Source organism: Antrostomus carolinensis, unplaced genomic scaffold, assembly GCF_000700745.2.
Source record: "Antrostomus carolinensis isolate BGI_N321 unplaced genomic scaffold, ASM70074v2 scaffold1649, whole genome shotgun sequence".
Taxonomy (NCBI): domain Eukaryota; kingdom Metazoa; phylum Chordata; class Aves; order Caprimulgiformes; family Caprimulgidae; genus Antrostomus; species Antrostomus carolinensis.
In genome coordinates this window covers 21447-42201 of record NW_010340520.1, presented here as the reverse complement: position 1 = coordinate 42201, position 20755 = coordinate 21447, and the positions used below count along the sequence as shown (strand labels likewise).

Here is a 20755-nt window from a genome sequence, read left to right as displayed (position 1 = left end):
AAGAGAGACAAGTGGGAGGGAGAATTGTATTTCTCGGGTGCAAAGAGAGAAGTGGAGGGGGGGGAACACAAAGCGCATACACAAAAAAAATGTTAATTTTCAGAGTGCAGAGAACAAGTATGCACCAGACAGCACGGGGAGATGGTGGTGGCTTTGATAAGTGTAGGGAGCGATGTGGCCCGTTGCTAAGGTTACCGCTTCCAAGGACAAGTTGAAATAACTCTTTACCTTTGTTCTGTGCTGGGTTGTCAATGTTGAAATTCCCATTCCACACGACCGTCAGCTCCACTGGCAGGCTGTTAATGTCCATCCCTTCGTATGAATACTAGAAGTGGAAGAGGAAAAAACAAATAAACAAACAAACAAACTCAGATTTACATGATGCTCAGAGGTGGGGAGGGGATGGGATAGAACTGGATGGGGCAAGAGGTAGTGCCACAAGTTTTGAGGAAGAGAAATGGAGCTGTCACCTACCTCCCTAATCACCATTACCTGTCAGAAATCCACGGGATGCTCTTAAAGTTGTGGTTCTCAGTAGAGCAACCTGTGCCCCTCTCAAAGGCCTACTTAGCTGTTGGGTGAATATTCCATCATTTAAGTGTATTTACTTGTGATGGGGCTTGTGTTGGAAATCTACCTTCTAGGTGTTGAACACAGGTCTGAAGAGAAATCTGTCAACTCTCAGGTGCACCTCTAAGGTGAACATTATGCATTGTAGGTCTACCATCCAAATACACCTCTGCTGTGTATTCCATAGATGCTCAGCATATACGTGAGGTTATCTACACTACTGACATTTTGAAGAACGCTTGAAAGCTGAGTGATGTCTCAGAAAGCAGGGAACAGGTCTGTATGAAATATCTTAAAAAAGGGGAAAATTAAGGTTCTGTGTAATTATAGACCTGTCAGCCTAACTTGGCTTCCCAGAAAGAAAGTACATCAAATTATTAAACAATCAATTTATAAGCACCTGCAAGATGATAAGGTGATAAAAATCAGCCAGCATAGATTTGTCAAGAACAAATTGTGTCAACTCAATCTAATTTCCTTTTTGACAGGCTTAATGGCTTTGTGGATAAAGGGGAGGCAGCAGATGTGATTTATCTTGATTTCAGTAGAGTATTTGCTACTGTCCTACAGGAGATTCCCATAAACAAACTAAGGAAATATGACCTAAAAGAAGGCACCATAAGGTATATGCAAAAGCTGCCAAAAAAATTAAGTTAAATAATTCAATGTCAGGCTGGGAGGATCTTTCAAATGGAGTATTGTCCTGGGTCTGAAATTATTCAGTATTTTCACTACTGACTTGGGTGATAGACAACAGATTTCACAAATGACACCACACTGAGAAAAGGTGTAAGAACATCCAAAAGGAGTGTTGAGAATCCAAAACACACTCTACAAATTGTAGAACCCAGCCAAAATCAACAAAGTGAAATTCAATACAGTCAAGTACCGGGTATTCTTTGGTAGGAGGAATCAATGCAAACAAATATGAAATTTGAGGGACTGGCCAGTGCTGCAGGAAAGGGTCTGGGGACTACTGAAGATCACAGACTGTGAATCAACAATGTCATATTGCTGCCAAAAAACCAAACAAATCTAATTTGGGTATGTACTAGATAGATTTTTTTAAATATGTAAGCCTCAGGAGGCAATTATTTTTCCCTACTCAGAACCAGGAAAAGCTTCAGCTGGAGTAGAGGGTATCCAGTTTCCAGCAAATATGTATTAAGAAAGCCATAGAAATCTTCTGAGACAGTTGGACAGACTTAAGTAAACACTTGTCAGGCACAGCCAAGGCACAGAGATCTGGCCTTAACGAAGTAAATGGAAGCTGATCTCTGGAGACCCTTTCCACTTGGAGAGATCTCTGACATATGGTGCTTAGTGTATTTTTTCAGCTTGATTTTGGTTTACCATAAGCCAGTTCACATAGGGTTCAGCCTATCAGATCCCACTGTCCACCTCCATCAACATCTTCCATCCAACACTCCACCAAAAGGCAAAAAGCCTCATAAAGGGAGAGGAGATGGTTGCTTAAAGGATAGAATGGGAACAAGGCAAGAAGGGGAGAGATATTTCATGTTTGCTACTATTACTGACCACAGCACACATAAGGATTTACCCATCATGAATCTTCCACTTCACTGGGATCTACAGTGGGACAAACTCCCACTTTTAAAGAAAAAAGTGTTTTCCCCACTACAAGATTAAATACAATTCAATAAGCCATCTCATTTGGTTGAGTAAGTCTTAGAGACCACAAAAGTGTTCCCCACCACTTAAAATCTCAGCATGGTTTTCCACAGAGATATCAAAGCTCTGAGTCTTTAGAGGCAGGTTTTCCTGTACCTGTTAATTACCATATAATTGCAGAGTAAATTGTATATAGGGATTTCTGTCCATTGTGGCAGAGTGAGTACTAGTTGCACAGTAATTTCTCTTTGGACAAACTAAACACAATTAGCCACTAATCTGTAAAACCCTGTGATTATGATCTAGTTGTAGGCTATTTATGGGTAGAAGCTTTGTGGTTACCATGGAAGTAAAGAGCAGCTGCAGGTTAGCAGAGTCCTTTGCAGTAGGGCTGTACCAGCCAGTTTTATTCAGTATTAGCATTTTTATGACATATCTCGGTGTCACTGCCAGCGAGATGCAAGATGATGCAGAGCTGCTTGGACTCACAACATTGACTTTTCACAGCTTTTCGGAGCTAGGAGCAAGAACGGGGAGACAGGATTGGGAAGGAAAGTGCCTGAAAAGTAGAGAATAATTAATCTTCTGCTGCTGAGGAGCTTTGAAAATGCCTGCTTTGCACAGCACTTTGCAATTGCTGATTGGGAATGGGAAAGAGCATAGATACAGAACCACTGGTCACCCTGAAGTCAGAAGTTGAGTTTGTAGGTGCTTCAGAATGTGTTATTTCCTGCCTCAGCAGAGCCCCGCGTGTGTGTGTGTGTGTGTGTGTGTGTGTCTTGGGATTTAGCTGTTAGCAGAGGGCTGCCAAGGGACAGGCAGCTGGATTCCCCCAGAGCCTTTCACCCCACTGAGGATCCGAGCGCCAGCAGCAAGAGCCCAGCTGGGATTTTAGATCTTATCTGTCTGCAGCACCGAGGGCAAACACATATTAGACTTGTTAACTCAACAGATTTGATCCAGAACTTGAAACAGATACGAGGGAATAAATAACAGGATCCCCATGGAAGAACTCCAAGGATGAAACCAGCTGGGGGATGGAACAAGGATGTTCTTCATGCCCAGCCTTCTCAGACAGCTCGTGGGTTGCACGGCGGTGAAACAGAGCAATTTGCAAAGTAACAGCGAGTAAATGCTCCATCCTCTTCAGACCACAGGAGCTGCTAACTCATTGTGACCCCTGTTCAAAGCCTACTGAACTCAATAGGAGTCTTTGAAAAGGATTCGCTCAGCTGTAACAATAAGATGGAAATATGTTTCAGAGTAGAAAAAAGGGATGGTGTATCGATCTCCAGGATTAACAGTAGAGCTTCCTGGACACTCCTGCTAAGAGCACTCATACCATTAGGGTTTGTATGTATGTATTGCCACGCACAACTTTCTCCAGCACAGGCAAAACTGCTGAAAAGTTGTAAATCTGACCCTTCCTTCAGTCTGCAAAATCTGGATTCCCAGCATGCAAATCAAATCAAAGCAGAAAATTACAGGCAATTTAGAGGCCCAAACTGAGAAAGAGAGCCTGTCCTTCCAGAAAGGTAGATTGGCTCTCATCAGGAAATGCTAAAAAGCTGCTAGAAGGAGCTGTTGTAATCCACAGGAAGAGCACAGTGTGTTTTAAACTCCCAGGTACCAGCTCTTTGTTTCTTCATTAGTATCAGATACTCCTGCAACTTGGAGTAACACATCACAACATTTGTCCATTTTCCGGTGTTGTTAGTGGTTTAACATATTGTACACAAACTACTATAAACACATTAACTATTTGACTACTGGAAGTTCACCAACCTCAGGCCAAGAGGATGGCTGCAAAATCACAACTATGAGTTCTACAACTATGCAAACATCAGCTGCTTTAGTGGAAAGATTTTTTATTATTATTTTATTTTTGTTCCCCCAGAAATCTGCAAATTCCTGGCTCCTCTGGGTATGCCGTTACTATAGACACCCTGCATTAGAGGAATTCAACCTCACAGACCTCTGAGCCATGTGGTTTGTGCAAATCCATAGCCATGCTTGACTTCTTGCTGCATCCTGCTGAGATGCTGCAATGCCAGGTAAAGCTCTTTGGTAGTTTGGCTTGTGCACATGTAGGTTGATAAACCAAGAGCAGTTACATGATATTTCATCCTTGTACCTTGACCACATCCAATAGTGGGGAAAAATCTACAAACAAACAGCATTTTAGTAGTATTTTAGTGTTAATCTGTTTTCCCTGACAGCACAAAAACCAATTCTTGTGATTAGAGCTCAAGCCTGGGATTGATTCCTGTATCTGGCTCTGCCACCAACTCCTTGCATGATCCTGTGCAAATCATTTAATCCCTCTTTGCATCAATTTTCCAGCCACATACTGTAAGCAGAAAACTTCTTGCCCACAGTCATCCCATGTCCTTGAACTCTTTGCTTCCCAGAGCCAGGACTGAATTTCTATGTTTGGGTATCACCCAAGACAATAGAGTACATATCAAGTATAAATGTGCCAAATCTGTGATATCTGAATATAGATATTTGTGATATTTGAGTGTAGGTAACTAATAATAATAAGGGGCAGCCAATTCAACCAAGGAACAAGTGACAGGACAAGAGGAAATGGCCTCAAGTTGCACCAAGGGCAGTTGAGATTGGATGTGAGGAAGAATTTCTCTCCTGAAAGGGTTCTCAGGCATTGGAAAGGGTTGCCCAGGGCAGTGGTGGAGTTCCCATCCCTGGAGGGACTGAAGAGTCATGTAGACATAGTGCTAAGGGACGTGGGTTAGTTGGGGACTTGTCAGTGTTGGGTTCATGATTGGATTCAATGACCTTAAAGGTCTTTTCATATCAAGGCAATTCTGTGATTCTGTAACGCATCATAATAAATGAGACCTGTATGTACATCTCACAGTTCTTTGCTCGTCTTCCTTTGGCCACCCATAAGCATGTTTTCCCTTGATTTCTGTGAATAGCTCCTATTTTTTCCCCAGCTCTGTTTGTTTGGGGTTTTTTATCACACACTCCACTTTTGAACCACACCACAGAGTCAAGCGCAACGATGTGACAAATACAACATATTTGCTTTTCCTATCCCGAAGTGACACAGCACTTTCAGCTCTACTATCTCGGATCTCATGACACACAGACCTGTGAAAGATTTGAGGCAAATTATCAGCAAGGATTTTACTGCTAGAAATCGATGTGTGCTGCCTGTGTGTGCCAAGGCCAGGCAGTGGGCAGGCTTACACAAAGCAAGAATGTGGGCTTAGTCATTGAAGCAGGTAATAGCAATGATCATGGCATGGTCAGGTGGGTCATCCCTCACCCACATCCCTATTCCTCATGCCAAAGGCTGCTAATATTGGGCTGATTGCAAGTGTTGGGGATCCCACTGCTTTCCACTGGGGAAATTGCTCTCTTACTCCAATAGATCTAGAAATTTCAGCCAGTTCTGCTGATGTTTTTACTTGCTTATTTATATGCCTCCTTAGCTCTCCTCTTTTCCATTTCCTCCCATCACTCTATGTCCAGACTGTCGGTAGAGCTATCATAAGTGCAATAAGGAATGGCAGGCAGGGTCTCTCTGAGTGATAATTGCGTGCCTTGGGTGGTGTGATAAGAGGACAAAGCCCAGAGCTGAGTCTCAAACCACTTGACAAGAACAATAATTGTCCTGAAGCATACTGGCTGCAGTGACTTATTGTTGTTATCAAATGAAATATCTCTGGGAAAGACAGAGGAGAGACAGAGGTGGCTGATGACTGGACTGAGCACCTAGACAGCATCAGTACTGGATATGACATGGCTGACAGACTGTCAGATAGGCTGGTCCCACCTGGGTGTCCTTATCACATCTCTTAACTGAAGTTGGAGTCACTTAGAAAAGCGCCTGCTTAAGATGGTTCTGATCTCAGTTACCCTGGTATAAATCCTGAGGGACCAGGCAGTGGAGAGCAAGGGTTAAGGCTTTTTCCTGATCCTATCTTATGTGAAAGCAGGAAAACTCCTGCATTTTGCAGAAGTTATTCTGCAAGAGATGAATTTCAGCTCATCGGTGCCTAATGTTTGATGGGAGGGGGGTAGATCTTGAAGCTTTCGAAGGAACACAAGCCAAGAATGATTGCTTAGTCTAGCATGCCTCATCGACAGAAAGATCTGCTAGCAGGATAGCATCCCTTCAGGGACACACCATCACAACTCATCCTCCCACCCTCCTTTGGACCTTCTCCAAGCCTGCAATGCAGGTGCTTCATTCAGTGTCTCATCCAGCAACTCTGCTGAGTAAAATACTCTGTCGAAGGGGGCTGATTCAATTTGCAAACAAGCTCATACGGCTGTTTCTAAAGCCAGGTGACCCTTGGAGCAGAGGCTCATTGTATCGCAGTGGCTCCAGACTGAATGCTAATTCTGGTAGGAAAGGAAATAATCATGATGGAGACATATCTACAGCACTCCTTCCCTATTGTCTGTGTCCTCTGCCACCTGCTCAAACAGAGACGAGGTTTCTCTGTTCCCTTTTTGTATTTGTGTGAATGTTTCTTTCTTTTGTCTGGCTCTCCCTTCCACATCTCTTTCTCTCAGCGTCTGGCAAATTCAGAGCAACAATGAAATAACATTTCTTAGAAAAATAAAAAACTAAAAAAAAAGAACTTGCATCAGAAAGTCAAAGTGCCTTCAAAAGAAAAGGGAAGAAAAAGAAAGAGAAGAAAAGAGAAGGAAAGAGAAGGAAAGATAAGGAGACGAAGAGGGGAAGGAAAGGGAGAGGGAGAAAGGAGGTAGAGAAAAGCATAGAAAAAAAAATGAGTTTATTCCAGTATATGCCCCTTTTCTTGAAGAAGAGAGAGGTCCACCTGAGTCACCACCAAATATGGTACAGGTGTCCTACAACCACCACACAACAGCAAGATCATGGGATGAACATTAGCCTGAGACACAACCCTGCCAATCCGCATAGCTCTGGAGTAGCCTTGAGTGTCCTGGCATCAAAACAAACATTAAAATCCACACAGTGTTGTGGCAGCACTCAGGCATCCCATGAACAAACGCATCTGGGGATTCATAGGAGCCCACTTCTCTGGTCCTAGGCACTATCAGCTTTTTGGAGCATGCAGGGAGTATGGAAATAATAATTGTTACCTCTCAAAACCAGGTTTATTTATGGGATAACACAAACTGAGATGCTGAGAGAGGCTCTTCAGGACTGCTGAGGTAGTCAGTCCCCGACTCAGTCAAACTGTGCTTAAAATCATGCTGAGATACCTCATGACGATGCCTATGTATGCCAGAAAATTCACAACTCCAAAAGGTGGCTGCTGTCTTCCCTGCTAAGACTTTTTGGACAGATATATAGACTATCTACATCCACATAATACCCTTTATCTGCAGGCTTTCACTGTTGTAAAATATAAAATATATATATATTTTTAAGTGCAATGCCTTCTTATGTGCAACTTCAAACCTGGATACTCACAGACCACTAACTAGTAATAAAAATCAGAGGGAGGGTGAGTGGAGGACAAAGGAACAACTATGAGAGTGTCATTGGGAAGTTGTTTATTTGCAACAGATCGTAAAATGTGTGAACTGCCTGTAATCTTCAGCGTGCTGCTTAATGCAGCAGAATATGTTGTGACGGATTTTAACAAGTGCTGCCCAGCATGGAGCAGCAGAGCTGCAGTGAAGTGGCTAAAACCTGTAATTAGCTCTTTTACTAATAAATCATCTAGTAGTAGCAGCAACGAGAATGACTCAAACACTTGTCTGGGAGTCATGAATCTCATGGAGAAACCTCTGGAGAAGCAGTGCTAGGAGACCACCATTACACCTATGCATGTTTTCTGGCAGGTCCTAGTGTTTGACACCACCACCATCACTCACGCAGGTTCCCTGGAAGAGGGTTTACTGGTCCTGCTCTGCAGATGGAAAAGTGGAGGTAGGTAAAGGCAAAGGGACTAACCAAAAGTCATGCCATGAGTCAATGGCTGGAGGAAGCCTTCAGCATCTCACCCTTCTTTGGACCCACTGCATGCTGGCATCCATCAGATTGTTTATATGGGATTTTATACATCCTGTCACCAAAACTCCACGTAATAACCTTAACTCTTCATGTTGACATGAACACTCCTCCCTTTGGAAACCCTTCTGAATGCACAAAAGGATGTGGCACTATGAGGATATGGGCAGGTTAAGCTGATACTAATACCTATGGGTCATGGCTAAGGTACTCCAGCAAGGCCAAATGCTGGGATCCAAGGGCAGATGCAACTGTTGTGTGGTGACATCAGTCAGCCTAAAGAGCAAAAAAGGCAGTTTGCAAGCTACCAATCAGCCTTTCCTTGACTGTAGCTGGAATCAGGTAGGTAATAAGGAAAAAACATCTGCAACACAACCCAGATCCCATTGGGACAGTGCTGTAGGCACTTCTGGTCCTCCTTGGCCCTTGTACCTCTCTAGGGCATGGAGGGCTTGCTCACCGAAGTGTTCTGGCACTGCACACTGGAGCTGTTGAATCTCAAGGCAGGCACTCGCTGTTCATTGCTCTGGATGTTCAAGATGCACTCGTAGCCTCGCTGGCCTGACTGCGGCTGGGGCAAGTTCTTGGCCTTCAGTGTGATTGGCTTGATCACTTCCACCGGCACGAGGATCTTTTCTGCCTGCAGCAGCTGAGGACAGTCCTGGGGAGAAAGGAGACAATACACCAAATAAGCACACAGGTTTCCCAGCCCCAGGTGGAGTCTTGTGATGCTTCTCAACCTTCTCAATTCATGCTACACTTCAACCGATTACAAAGCTTTTGCATCTCCCTGGGTCTCAGCCTATTACAAGAATATGCAAGAAGCATTACCAGTAAGGCTCAGATAAACAGGTGAGGACGGATTTATTTTACACACCATCCTTTCCTATCTCTCCTGTTCACACTACAGACTTTCAGCCTTCAGGACCCAAGGAAGCTACCTCTGGTGCTTTTTAATACCTGCTCTCTTAATCAGGTAGTGGGAAAGCAATCATGTCCTGTCCAGGGACTTATCACAATCTCAATGCTATGACACGAGAAGTGAATAAAGCAAAAATCTAAGCCTAATTCCTTGCCTTTCCAACAGCCAACTCACCATTGTACAAAAGGCAAAGCTCCAGCAAGACATAAACTAGAGAGTCCAGGCTGTTAAAAAGAGAGCTGGTTTCGGTATTGAAGGGGACAGAATATTTATTACAGACAAATCCAGCTCCCAAGAAACAACTGTTACACAGTATGTGGAGATCCCTTGAAAAGGCTTGGAACCATTTCACAAAAGGAGATGATGTGAATCCGTTACCTCTTGGTGGGTCCCTCACATGGGTAGAGGTCTAGACACCCAAAGCTGCGATGAGATGCTGAAGGCTATATTCAAAGTCTCATTAAGTTGCACAGCTTTATTTAGAGTAGCAATGAATTGCTTCTTTGTAGCACAACCAGACAATTGCAAGATGTCAAATTCATGTATTCTAGGAAACTGAAAGCTCTTTAGGAAATTACTGCAGCATTCACCTGGCTAATCCAAGGCACAGAATCACAGAATCACAGAACCCCAGAATCACAGAACCCCAGAATCACAGAACCCCAGAATCACAGAACCCCAGAATCACAGAACCCCAGAATCACAGAACCCCAGAATCACAGAACCCCAGGACCATCTCCAGAGATGGAGACTCCACACCCTCTCTGGGCAGCCTGTCCCAGGGCTCTGGCACCCTCACAGGAAAGAAGTATTTCCTTACGTTTAGGTTGAACTTCTTGTTTTCCAGTTTGTGCCCGTTACCCCTTGTCCTGTCACTGGCCACCACTGAAAAGAGTCTGGCCCCATCCTCTTGACACCCACCCTTTAGATATTAATAAACATTGATAAGGTCCCCTCTCAGTCTTCTTTTCTCCAGACTGAACAGACCCAGATCTCTCAGTCTTTCCTCATCAGAAAGATGCTCCAGCCCCTTAATCATCTTTGTAATCATCTTTTGCTGGACTCTCTCTGGAAGATCCCTGTCTCTCTTGAACTGGGGGGCCCAGAACTGGACACAATACTCCAGATGTGGCCTCACCAGGGCAGAGTAGAAGGGGAGAAGAACCTCCCTTGACCTGCTGGCCACACTCTTCTTAATGCGCCTCAGGATGCTATTTGACTTCCTGGACACAAGGGCTCACTGTCAAGTGGTCATCCACCAGCACTCCCAGGTCCTTCTCTGCAGGGCTGATTTCCAGCAGGTCAACCCCCAACCTGTACTGGTGCCTGTGGTTATTAAGGCAGTTTGATTTAAAATGAGATCCCAAAAAAACCCACTACAACAGGTTACAAAACAGAAAGATGCCATATGCGTAGACCATGCTATCTTGATCACCTGCCTGGCTGTCCCCTCTCTTAAGTCTTTTCAACTCCTAGATGCCAAGAGAAAGCCTTCCTCCTCTTTTTCTTCTCTACATTGTATTTGGCACATTGCCTGCCCTCTGTAAACCACCACGGTATTGTGATGGTGCAGCCACCCTGTCCAGTCCAGAGAGCAACACCATTTCAGCCTGTCTTACCCAACATTAAAGCCAGGTCCAATTGGTGCAAGCAGAGACAGGGAACTTTACATAATGATGTAAGCTTTATCTGTAGGTGTGGGGAAGGGATGGCAGGAGGAAAATGACTGATCCAGGGCTGGTAAGTAAGGAAAGGGACTGAAAGACTCAAAAGTGGAATTTATGGCTTATAAGAGCCTGGGAGCTCGTTAGAGCAGATGGTAGAAGCATCTTACTGAAGCAAATAGCTTAGGAAGATAAAGAAATGGATTAGACATGTAACATCTGCAGATACACTAACCAGGAATAGAATTACAAGAGCCATCAATCATCACACTGTGGGTGTCAGCCAATCCATGGTCAGGGGCAGGAAGGAAATCCAGTAGCCACCCAATGCATCACTGGAGTGAAGTCTAGAAGCCTTCCTCAGTTCAAAACCAGGGACTGTCTGTCCCAGAAGAGATGCCAGACTGAAGAACCCTTTTGGGCAATGTAATTTCTCATCTGCACGTATAGGGTAATGCTAATGGTGTAGGTACTTAACAGCTGCTGATGGACTTCAACTGGCACTGCCCAGGCTAACACTGGAACCAGGATAACCAGGCACAGAGTCACTGGAGCTGGATGGAGATGAATCATCTTGGATCTGGTGGCAATCTGTGCTAATCTGGCGCAAGGCTTTGCTTAACATGTGTGATCAAGGACTAAGGCTTAAAAGGTCATCACATTAACCCGACTGGATGGCGTAAGGATGGCAAGCCCACATGGTACTGTGTTGCAAGGATGAGCTTTACCAGTGATTCTCTGCAGTCTTGGAGATTCTGGTGCTGAGCAGCACTTCAACAAACCGACATGTGTGAGGAGGCCTCAGGAAGCTGAGTACATGAGCAGTGGAAGTTGCCCTATGCCCCATCATGCATAAGACACAGTAAGTGTGGAAATACACAGTGTCTGACCCCCAAGAGCTCTTGAGGAGCTACACCATGTTCCAACACTCTTTGCTCTTGCTGTTATCCTGTCCCATGATGAAATGTCCCCAGGGAACTACTAATGATGAAACACAATGGTTAAAGTGTCATAGAAGTGTTTGTCTTGACAGTCTAGGAAGTTTTTTCAACCTTGAGTCCAATGGTCCTACCCTATCAAGGCACACCAACGTTAAGGCTAGCTGCAGGGTTAAGTAGCTAGTCAGGATGAGACAGTGAGGCATAATTTAACCCTGGGTGACTTAGACCTTTAAAAACCCAGAAGGCAGGGGAAGGAGGTGGTCTAGGCTATATTAAAGCATGAGTGAGAGTTTCCAGTTCTGATCACACCAGCAGATACCATGTTTACATACCATTTAGGACTGCACGTCTTCAACACCCCCTGAATCCTCCCGTACACCAACCCAAGATGTCCTGAGGCCTCTGAATCAGTTCCCTCTCTCTCCCTTAGCGTAAGAAAAAACCTTGGCAGCATCTTCTTCATTTTTTTCCCTCCGCAGCTATAGGAGTTGGGAGAGAGATGTGTTGGCAGAGTGAATGAGTAGGACAGGAAGATGGGAAAGCCCTATCTGCTGCTGAGCAGCCATTTCCCAAGAGTGGGCATTTTGCTTGATGTCTGTCAAACAGAAAAGCCTCTGAAGGGTGCTGGAGGATGGTAGTTGGAGATAGTCCACTATAGTACCTGCAGGCCAATCCCAGCTCTGCAGGCTGGTCTTTCTTGTCTAGCTTTATCCCACCCCTCCCCACCACTGGTGCTGTAACCTTTCCGATAACACTTGTTTCAAGTTCATTAACAAGCCGTGATTGCGGCAGACCCAAAACAGGATTCGTTTGCATATAAAAAGCTTTGCAGTGCTGTGAGGAAGTTCATTATAGATAATTGAAGAGGCAAGCGCCATAAAGAGGAAATCCTCCCAATGTGGCTTTATCTGATTGACCTAATGTTCTTCCTAATTGAAACGGGGGGAGGGGGAAAAGGCAATTTCATTGGGTGATGTACTGCATAAAACCTCAGAGCTTGGACTGGGCTCTGGGTTTGAATTCAAACGTAGTACTTGTTTTGTAGCCTGTGTCAAGTCCTACTCAGTCAGCTTTGGGTGCCTGATCAGGCTTATATATTTGAGGGTAAAGCATCAACCTGCTAAGAGCAGACCCTACAGCAAGATCCAAGCAGGAGGGTCTTTATAAAAAGATTATCTTGGGCATTTTGCAGCAGAAGTAGTTTTTCTTCTGCAATAGACACCACCTAGGTTGGAAGAGCATGATTTTCACACGATGTAGGGGAAATAAAAACATCCACTGCCAACAACAGTACCAAGGAAGGGAACAATCCCATCCCTTTTTTCTTTAGTATATAGTAAATTAAGCCTTTCCCCCGACTCTAAGGGGGAGCTGGTTGAGATTCCAGAGGATCTAAAATCCAGTTTAATCTGTACTAGGGCAACACTTTTTAAAGCAGACTCTTGTTGATTCATTTTGTGTGTGTAGCTTCATTCTGCTCCTTAAATGCTTTTGAATGAATCAGTCTCTTTAAAATAATATCCTCCACCTTTGCCAATTACTCGTATCAGCAGCGACGCACACCTCAAATCACCAAATTTTGCTAGTTATCCAGTCAGAGAGCTTTTGCAGTGAAAACATCTCATGAAATGGGCTGTACTCATTGAGTCGATGGTAGTTTAATTTTCCTTATTTATAACTCCTCGTAGAATGCCTGCAAATGTATTTTCCTGTAGCTTGCAGAAATAATGAAGTCTCAGAAATATGAGAACCTTTTCTCTCCTTTTCTTTCACGTGTGTGTTATGGCCCTCATCACAGCAATATCTGAGTGAATCCCCAGTGAAAGCCATCATTGGAATTCTGCTAAAGAGAACAATGAAACCTCTCTGAGGCTATGTGGTCCTAGCCCTGAACTAATTAGTTTGATTCCTTTATGGTGCTTTATACATAAATAGTTATGATTTCATGGGGATTTCACCATGTTATTTTCCAGTCAAAGCTGGAGACAGACCAGACACTCTGAGTTATCATCCTCTCCAAGGGATGAAGCATGTAGGGATCTTTCACAGTGTTGTCATATTGCATGGGGTTTCTCCTGACGTTATTTTGTACAGTTTCATACTCTGTCTCTGTTTATGGCCAGGATCATGAGCCCAAGTCTCATCAAATGGTTTTCCATTTTCCAAAGGAAAATGGGTCTCCTCTATTTTGAATGGTAGGCATCCTACAGGGAAACAGGTAGAACATTCCCAAGGGTTTAATACAATGATCCATCCACCTATCAACAGTCTCCACCTTATATTGATGTCCCAGTTCAATTGTCTTCCCCCATGCATCTCCTGTCATCTAGATTCTTTCCTAATTTTCATAGAATGGTTTGGGTGGGAAGGGACCTTAAAACTCATCCAGTTCCAACCTCCCTGTCATAAGCAGGGACACCTTCCACTAGACCAGGTTGCTCAAAGCCTCATCCAACCTGGCCTTGAACACTTCCAGACAGGGAGTATTCACAAGTTTTTTGGGCAACCTATAACCTGTACTTTTCTTTCATACTGCTCCCTCACAATCTCTGGTAGCATTGACTGGGTCTACTGTCTACAGAAGGAAACTAGAGTTCACCTATTGCTGACTGCATTGTAGGCATGTTTGGCAAGGTAAACTCAAATCTTAGCAATGGATTCTCACCCTTCCTTTCCCAGGAGAGTAGGAGTCATCTCCATCCAGGACCAGACATCACCACCACCAGTTCCTTCACTACTCATCTCAAAACATCCAGGTTTCCTTTTCTCCTGCCATAAAAATCCCTTTCTTCATTCTCAACTTCAAGGATTTTTTAAGACTTTATTTTCAATAGCCCTCATTCAACAACCATCTTTGTGCCTTATCAAAGCCATCCAGTCTGGAAGAAACATGATCCCAAAATGAACCTAAGTGGGGATCATAACTTACCCAAGCCCTTCAAGACCCCACAAGAGATGATATTCAGATTGTTATTTACTCACATATTACATAAATACAACACAGCCTTTGCCTACTCTGCTGAGATGCAGTAAACCATTTTCCCTGTGTCCCCTATGGCTTTCTCACTCTCCCACTGTGGGTTGTAATCAAGTCAAGAGGGTAAAATCTGAGAGACAGGGATTGAGTCTTTATAAATATATCTAGACCACATCATCTGGATGCTCTATTAGTTTGATTAGATTAAAAACATTAAAAAATGAAAGGAAAAGGGGAAAGAGAAGGAAAAGGAAAGGAAGGTAGGAGGAAAAAAAGGAAAACAGAAACAAAACAAAAATACTCTTTTTGTCATTGACTTTTGAGAAATCAGATCTCACTTGGATAAAAAGCAGGAAAACAGCAAGCTGGCAGATGAAAAACAGCAAGGACTGCCTGGAATATGTTGCCTGAACTTCTCTCTCACACCTCAGCACGGTCAACTTAGGTCAGGGCTGTGACACCACCCGAGCAAAATCAGATGCTCGTTTAGCAGCTGCCCTGTACTGCTGAAAACAGAGGGCTGACAAGTTGGTCCTTTCCATGAATCACTTTTAAACTCTTTCACAATTTCCCAGCCCCAGAATAATCTGCAGAAGGATGCAGCATGGAGCTTGGCATTCCCAGTGCAGGAGGGGAAAGGGTGAGTTACAGTCCACGTTGTGTTTACATTATTACACCACTAATTCTTAGTATCATAAAATTATATTTAAAATTTACACGAACAGTGCCAGGGAACGTTATTAGGTTATAAAGTGGAATCAGGTCAATGCTTTGTAGGCAGGATTCCAAGCTCCATAAATTTCTGGATATACTTCCCCCAAATTTACATCGGCACCAGCAGCAATCAAACCAGCTACAAAAAAGCTCACCCGGTCAAAGAATTCTTTAATGCACCATATATTTTATCTACACTTCCTAAGTTTACAATGTTGTTAGTTTGATTGATGGTGTGCTTATTTATTGGCACATCAAAAATAATAATAGATGAAGAAAATGCTCAGAACTTTAAAGGCAGCTGATGAGGAGAAAGCAACAGGATTTATGGGAAGTTTAAACATCTGCAAAGACAACAAAGGAATAATTGAGTCTTTGCATCACTGTCACTTCTGGTGGCTCCTTTCTAGTTAGCAGTCTTCCATGCACTCAGGAGCAAATATCAGCTCTCTTTTGTCAGATATTGCAAGTGGAAATAGTGCCTGGGAAAAGGTGGTTGCCCTGGATGCTGGTGTTCAGTCTTTAAAAGAGATCTGACCCTGTTTAAGCTCTGTACACTCTAGCAACTATGTACCTCAAGGGTGGCTTGCACTGATTAGTGTACATCTACCACTGCTGGAAGAAGGGAGACCAACAGATCAATAGCAGATCATTAGCTTAGCTGCCATAGTCTCTTTGGTCCCTGGCTTCAATTGGTGATGAGCAATGCTGATCACCAGAGAGTGGATACTCAAAAAGCAGAAGCTAAAGGAAGATAACTAACCTCTTCTTACGTGGCTCACTGCTCAATCCTGTTGATCAGGAGCAAAGTGACTCCTGAAGGCCATGTAGGCAGTACTGGGAAATGACCCATGTCTGCTGAGAGCTAGATCCTGACCTAGGTCTATTCTACTTCTGAAGTCAGTCCACATATCTCTGCTGATCAACATTAATGATTTTACCCTCCTTTAATTCTTTATTAATAGAGCCTTTCTCAGCTGGTCCATTATTTCACAAGGATCAAGGTCAGGCTGCCATAATTATCTAAGCACCACATTTATCCTTTTTAAATAGAGACACAATGTTCGTTTTCTTTCAGCCTTTTGCTGCTTTGACACACTCTCAGAAGGAAAAGTAATGATCCAGAGAGCAGGAGCCTTCTGGTCACTGGATGAAGGGAGTGGACCAGTGACAGATATAGTAGATGATGGTGTCATTATCTGCTCAAACACCATTATCTGGTGTCACGTCTGCTCAAAGGAGAGGGACTACTGGAGACATGCAAGCAGTCTCAGTTCTGGTGTTCCCTGAGTAACTAACTGGTTTTGAAATTGTAAGAAATATGAATCTGTGCATTGAGGAGGGTAGTTTACATGTAAGAGACAAGATAACCATGTATTTACTGGGACAAAGTCTATCATTTGTTAAAGAAAACCCTGGTTAGGTAAGAGTGCTTCAGAATAACAGACATAAGTAAGGCTGGATTGTGCAAAGCCATGGAAAGCATGGAGCAGAAAACAAGCAGCTTATAACATAGTTATAATTTACTCTCTAATTATTCTTACAAAAACCTGCATCCTTTTGCCTGGCCAGCCTTGGTCACAAGACCTTTGATCTATATCAAAGCACTGCACATCTGTGTGTGGCACCCCAGCAGCCAAATGAGGCTGCAAAGTTTGAGCATTGCAATAGTAACTCTTACTCCTCATCCATGTAGGTACCAACGACACCGGCATGTTGCTCCCAAACAAATTTAAGTTTCCTGTACATTTGTGCTCACAAATAGGTATTGCACACACAAGGGCCATTCTCCAACCAAGGCTCCCTCAAAAGTGACAGGGACTCTCATGAGAACATTGTCACATCGGGATTTCTGGTGTCTAACAAGGATTTCGTCCTAAGAGAGAAATGAAAACCTATTTCTCCTCTAAAGCTGCCCATTTTTACAAAGTTAGTAGGAACTTGGTATCTTTGAGAGCTCCAGCCTTTGGTCCAAGTAAGAATGACCAAGAACGGTCAATGGGTTCAGAAGTCAATAGAGGAGACAGAATAACAGATGGAACGGAGGTGCACGCACAGGCCACTTTGACGCAAGCCTGTTTCCTTTGGAAACCAGGACAGAAGCCCAGAGAGTCATAATACTTTGGCTTTCACAGTGGGAAGGTTGGGACAATGATATCATGGCTCTTGTCATCCTCCCCTTCACCAAGATTCATAACAGCATGAGATAATGTCCAAGCCAAAACAAATGGGCTCAAGCACAAAGACAAGGAGGAGAAGAAAGGTCTGGTCTCAGCCTCCTGGAGAAGCCCCAAGCAGGGCAGGAGACACAGCCCAGGGTTGCATCTTATCTGTAGCTTCAACATCCTGAGAATGTTTCTCCTTGGCCAGACCCCAAAAGTTCACACATCCCAAAGCAGTAAATGCAGCTGATGCAACAATGGAAAAAAGGAAAATCTTTTGGCTTCAGAGACAAGCCACCACCCCACACTAAGTCTGAATGAGGAATTCTCTTTCCTCTTGAGGAGCTACCTTTCCCTCAAATTGCCGGGTGCCACACAGATCCTAGCAGTCCTAACAGAAGTTCAAATAGCCAGAAAATTCTGTAGCGACTCGAGGTATTGCACTGAGCCAGGCTATCAAAACAACATAAGCTCCTCCTGATATAATTTCAAGGGTGCTGTGTTGACGGGGACAGAGGAATATTACCCTGTTGCATTCTGAAGTCACTTTGTCCTGTGGTGTAAATAATCTTGCGTTACAAAAATGAGCAGCCCAACTCTTATGAGTAACATTTAGCAGGGACATGGTATTGAGTGTCAGATGCTTCCTACATCTCCATTCAAAGTAATTTCCCTGAGTTGTTCCTAGAAATTACATGAGCAGGTCGGTTAGTCACCCACATGATGGCTGGAGAAGATAAACTCAAAGGAAACAAGATGTGTATTAAGGCAGGATGAACCACTCACAGGGAGAACTTTTTCCATCAGTTCTCAGTTCCCATTATGATTTGGTTGGAGACCTCAACAAGGAGAGACACGATGGAGCTGCCTTGCACTGGGGACAGGTTTTCTGTAGATCCACTACTGTAACAATCAGAAATCCTGCTAAAAGTTAATGTGGTAATTGAGGAAGCTACCAGCCATTTCCCCCGTCAGCTAGATGATTGCAGGGCAGAAAGGCTCAAAGACAACAAAAGATAACTAAAAATAACAGAAGAAGCCACTTCACACACAAGCTTTCCATCTTTTTCTTCACCTCACTGTAAGGTGGTATGACTTGCAAACAACAGCAAATTATCTAATTTGTTTGTGCATGCTCAAAGACTTCCTACAACCAGCCCCCACTGTGAGATCACAGCTCCAGGTACTATGTACTGTACAAGAACCTATTAACAGAAAGTGCTTACCCAAATCAGAAGAGGATGTGCAACAGGGAGACACAAAAGTGAATGTGACCAAGTCAACTCAGAGCCAAGAATAAAAGTCGCATCTGCTGAACATGTAACCCATGGCCTCATACACTACCTGATGCTGCCTCTGAGCAGTATGTCCATGTTCTAACAACAATCCATGAACAAGGAGAAAGCTTTCCACCCGGCCTCCAATTTCTGTGTTTAATTTCCTCTTATTATTATCTGAAGCATCCCCTCTGAAGAGGATGTACCACTAGACAATGAATCTTCTTTTCTTGGAAAGGGTTGTAATGGTGGATGAGGGCTGAAATGCCACAGCCTGAAATGCCAACCCACCAGAGACCCTGAGCCACAGCTGGATCTGAACCATCAGCTACAGCCTCCTCCTAGATTAACCCTCCCTAGACAGGATGTCAGCAAGACTGAACTCCCTCACACATGCTTGGAAACACTTCTAAGAGCTAAATAGATGATAACCACCAACTCCCCCATGCTGCTTAAAAGCAGGTGCCATGAAATGCATGCATCACTACGCCAGACCCCATCTGCATGGGGTGGCTGCTGCTGCCCACAGCAGCTGCCTGTCTAGAGCTGCTCCTGATCCCTTTGCCTCTCCTGCCTGTCCCCCTGCCTGTTCACAGCACTTGAAGGCAGCAGGTTGCCTGCAGTTGCCATAGAAACTCCACCTCACATCCTCCCCTTAATGATAGGCAGGTGCCAGGATAAGTGAGGAGGATAATCAACAAGCAGGGAAAGATTCGGTGCTGTGGTATTGGCCTCACTGCAACTGTCATTAGAGTCCCTGAGAAATGAGAGAGACATTAATTTGAGCAGAAATGGGTTTTCTCTCCTCCCTATGCTGATGCATCCAGCAGCCGCCTCTCTGGCCGGGTTAAGAGAGGCTGGAAACAGGAACATGAGGGAAACTGAGCAGTTGCCACAGCAACAGCTGAAGATTCATCACCAGAGGTTTGTCCATGCAAGGGAGTAAGGAGTTGACCATGCTCACCTGATGGCCCAGTCTGTCCTTTACCCCCTCCCCAGTGCAGCCACCAAGGCATTTCCACCAGGGTGCATTTTGGGAGGAAATGGGCACCCTGCCTTCCTTCTGCACCTTGCAAAGAGGACAAAGCAGGACATTTGGGAGCCCTGAAAACCTGTGTGCTTTTTGAGACCTTGAGGCAAAGTCCTTCCTGAACCAGACTGAGATGCACCAGCAGAGTGGGGAAGGGCATTACTGAGTTTACTACAGACAAATGCCATGATAAGGAGACATGGACATTATCACTTAGGATTGGATAAGGCAGAATAGAATAGAATAGAATAGAATAGAATAGAATAGAATAGAATAGAATAGAATAGAATAGAATAGAATATTTCAATTGGAAGGGACCTACAATGATCTAGTCCAACTGCCTGATCATTTCAAGACCGATCAAAAGTTAAAGCATGTTATTAAGTCCAAATGCCTCTTAGACATCTGTCAGTTTAGATTGAGCTGTCATTATCACTCCCTGCCTTCTTTTTCCTTCTCCCTTCTTCCTTTTTTCCCAAAATCCCCATCCCCAAGAAGGACAAGTGGCCGGTTAGATTTAAAGTTTTGGACCACTCACTACAGGAAAGACGTTGAGGTACTGAAGCAGGTCCAAAGAAGGGCAATGAAGCTGGTAAAGGGCCTGGAGCACAAGTCCTTTGAGGAACAGCTGAGGGAATTGGGGTTTTCTAGCCTGGATAAAAGGAGGCTGAGGGGAGACCTTCTCGCTCTCTCCAAGTCCCTGCCAGGAGGGGGGAGAGAGGGGGGGGGGGGTCTGTTCAACCAAGGAACAAGTGACAGGACAAGAGGAAATGGGCTCCAGTTGCACCAAAGGCAGTTGAGATGGGATGTGAGGAAGAATTTCTTTGCTGAAAGGGTTCTGAGGCATTGGAAGGGGTTGCCCAGGGCAGTGGTGGAGTCCCCA

General features: G+C 44.2%; 1 protein-coding gene across 1 annotated transcript in view; it reads right to left on the bottom strand.

The window, feature by feature from the left end:
* Window positions 1-20755, bottom strand: part of LOC104531307 (plexin-A4) — a gene marked incomplete at its 5' end in the record, with an annotated part of 117462 nt that overhangs the window by 81894 nt on the left and 14813 nt on the right. Inside the window, 2 exons of the mRNA XM_010176159.1 lie at window positions 229-325; window positions 8646-8846. Coding sequence (XP_010174461.1) covers window positions 229-325; window positions 8646-8846 — 298 coding nt within the window. The remainder of the gene's footprint in view (window positions 1-228; window positions 326-8645; window positions 8847-20755) is intronic.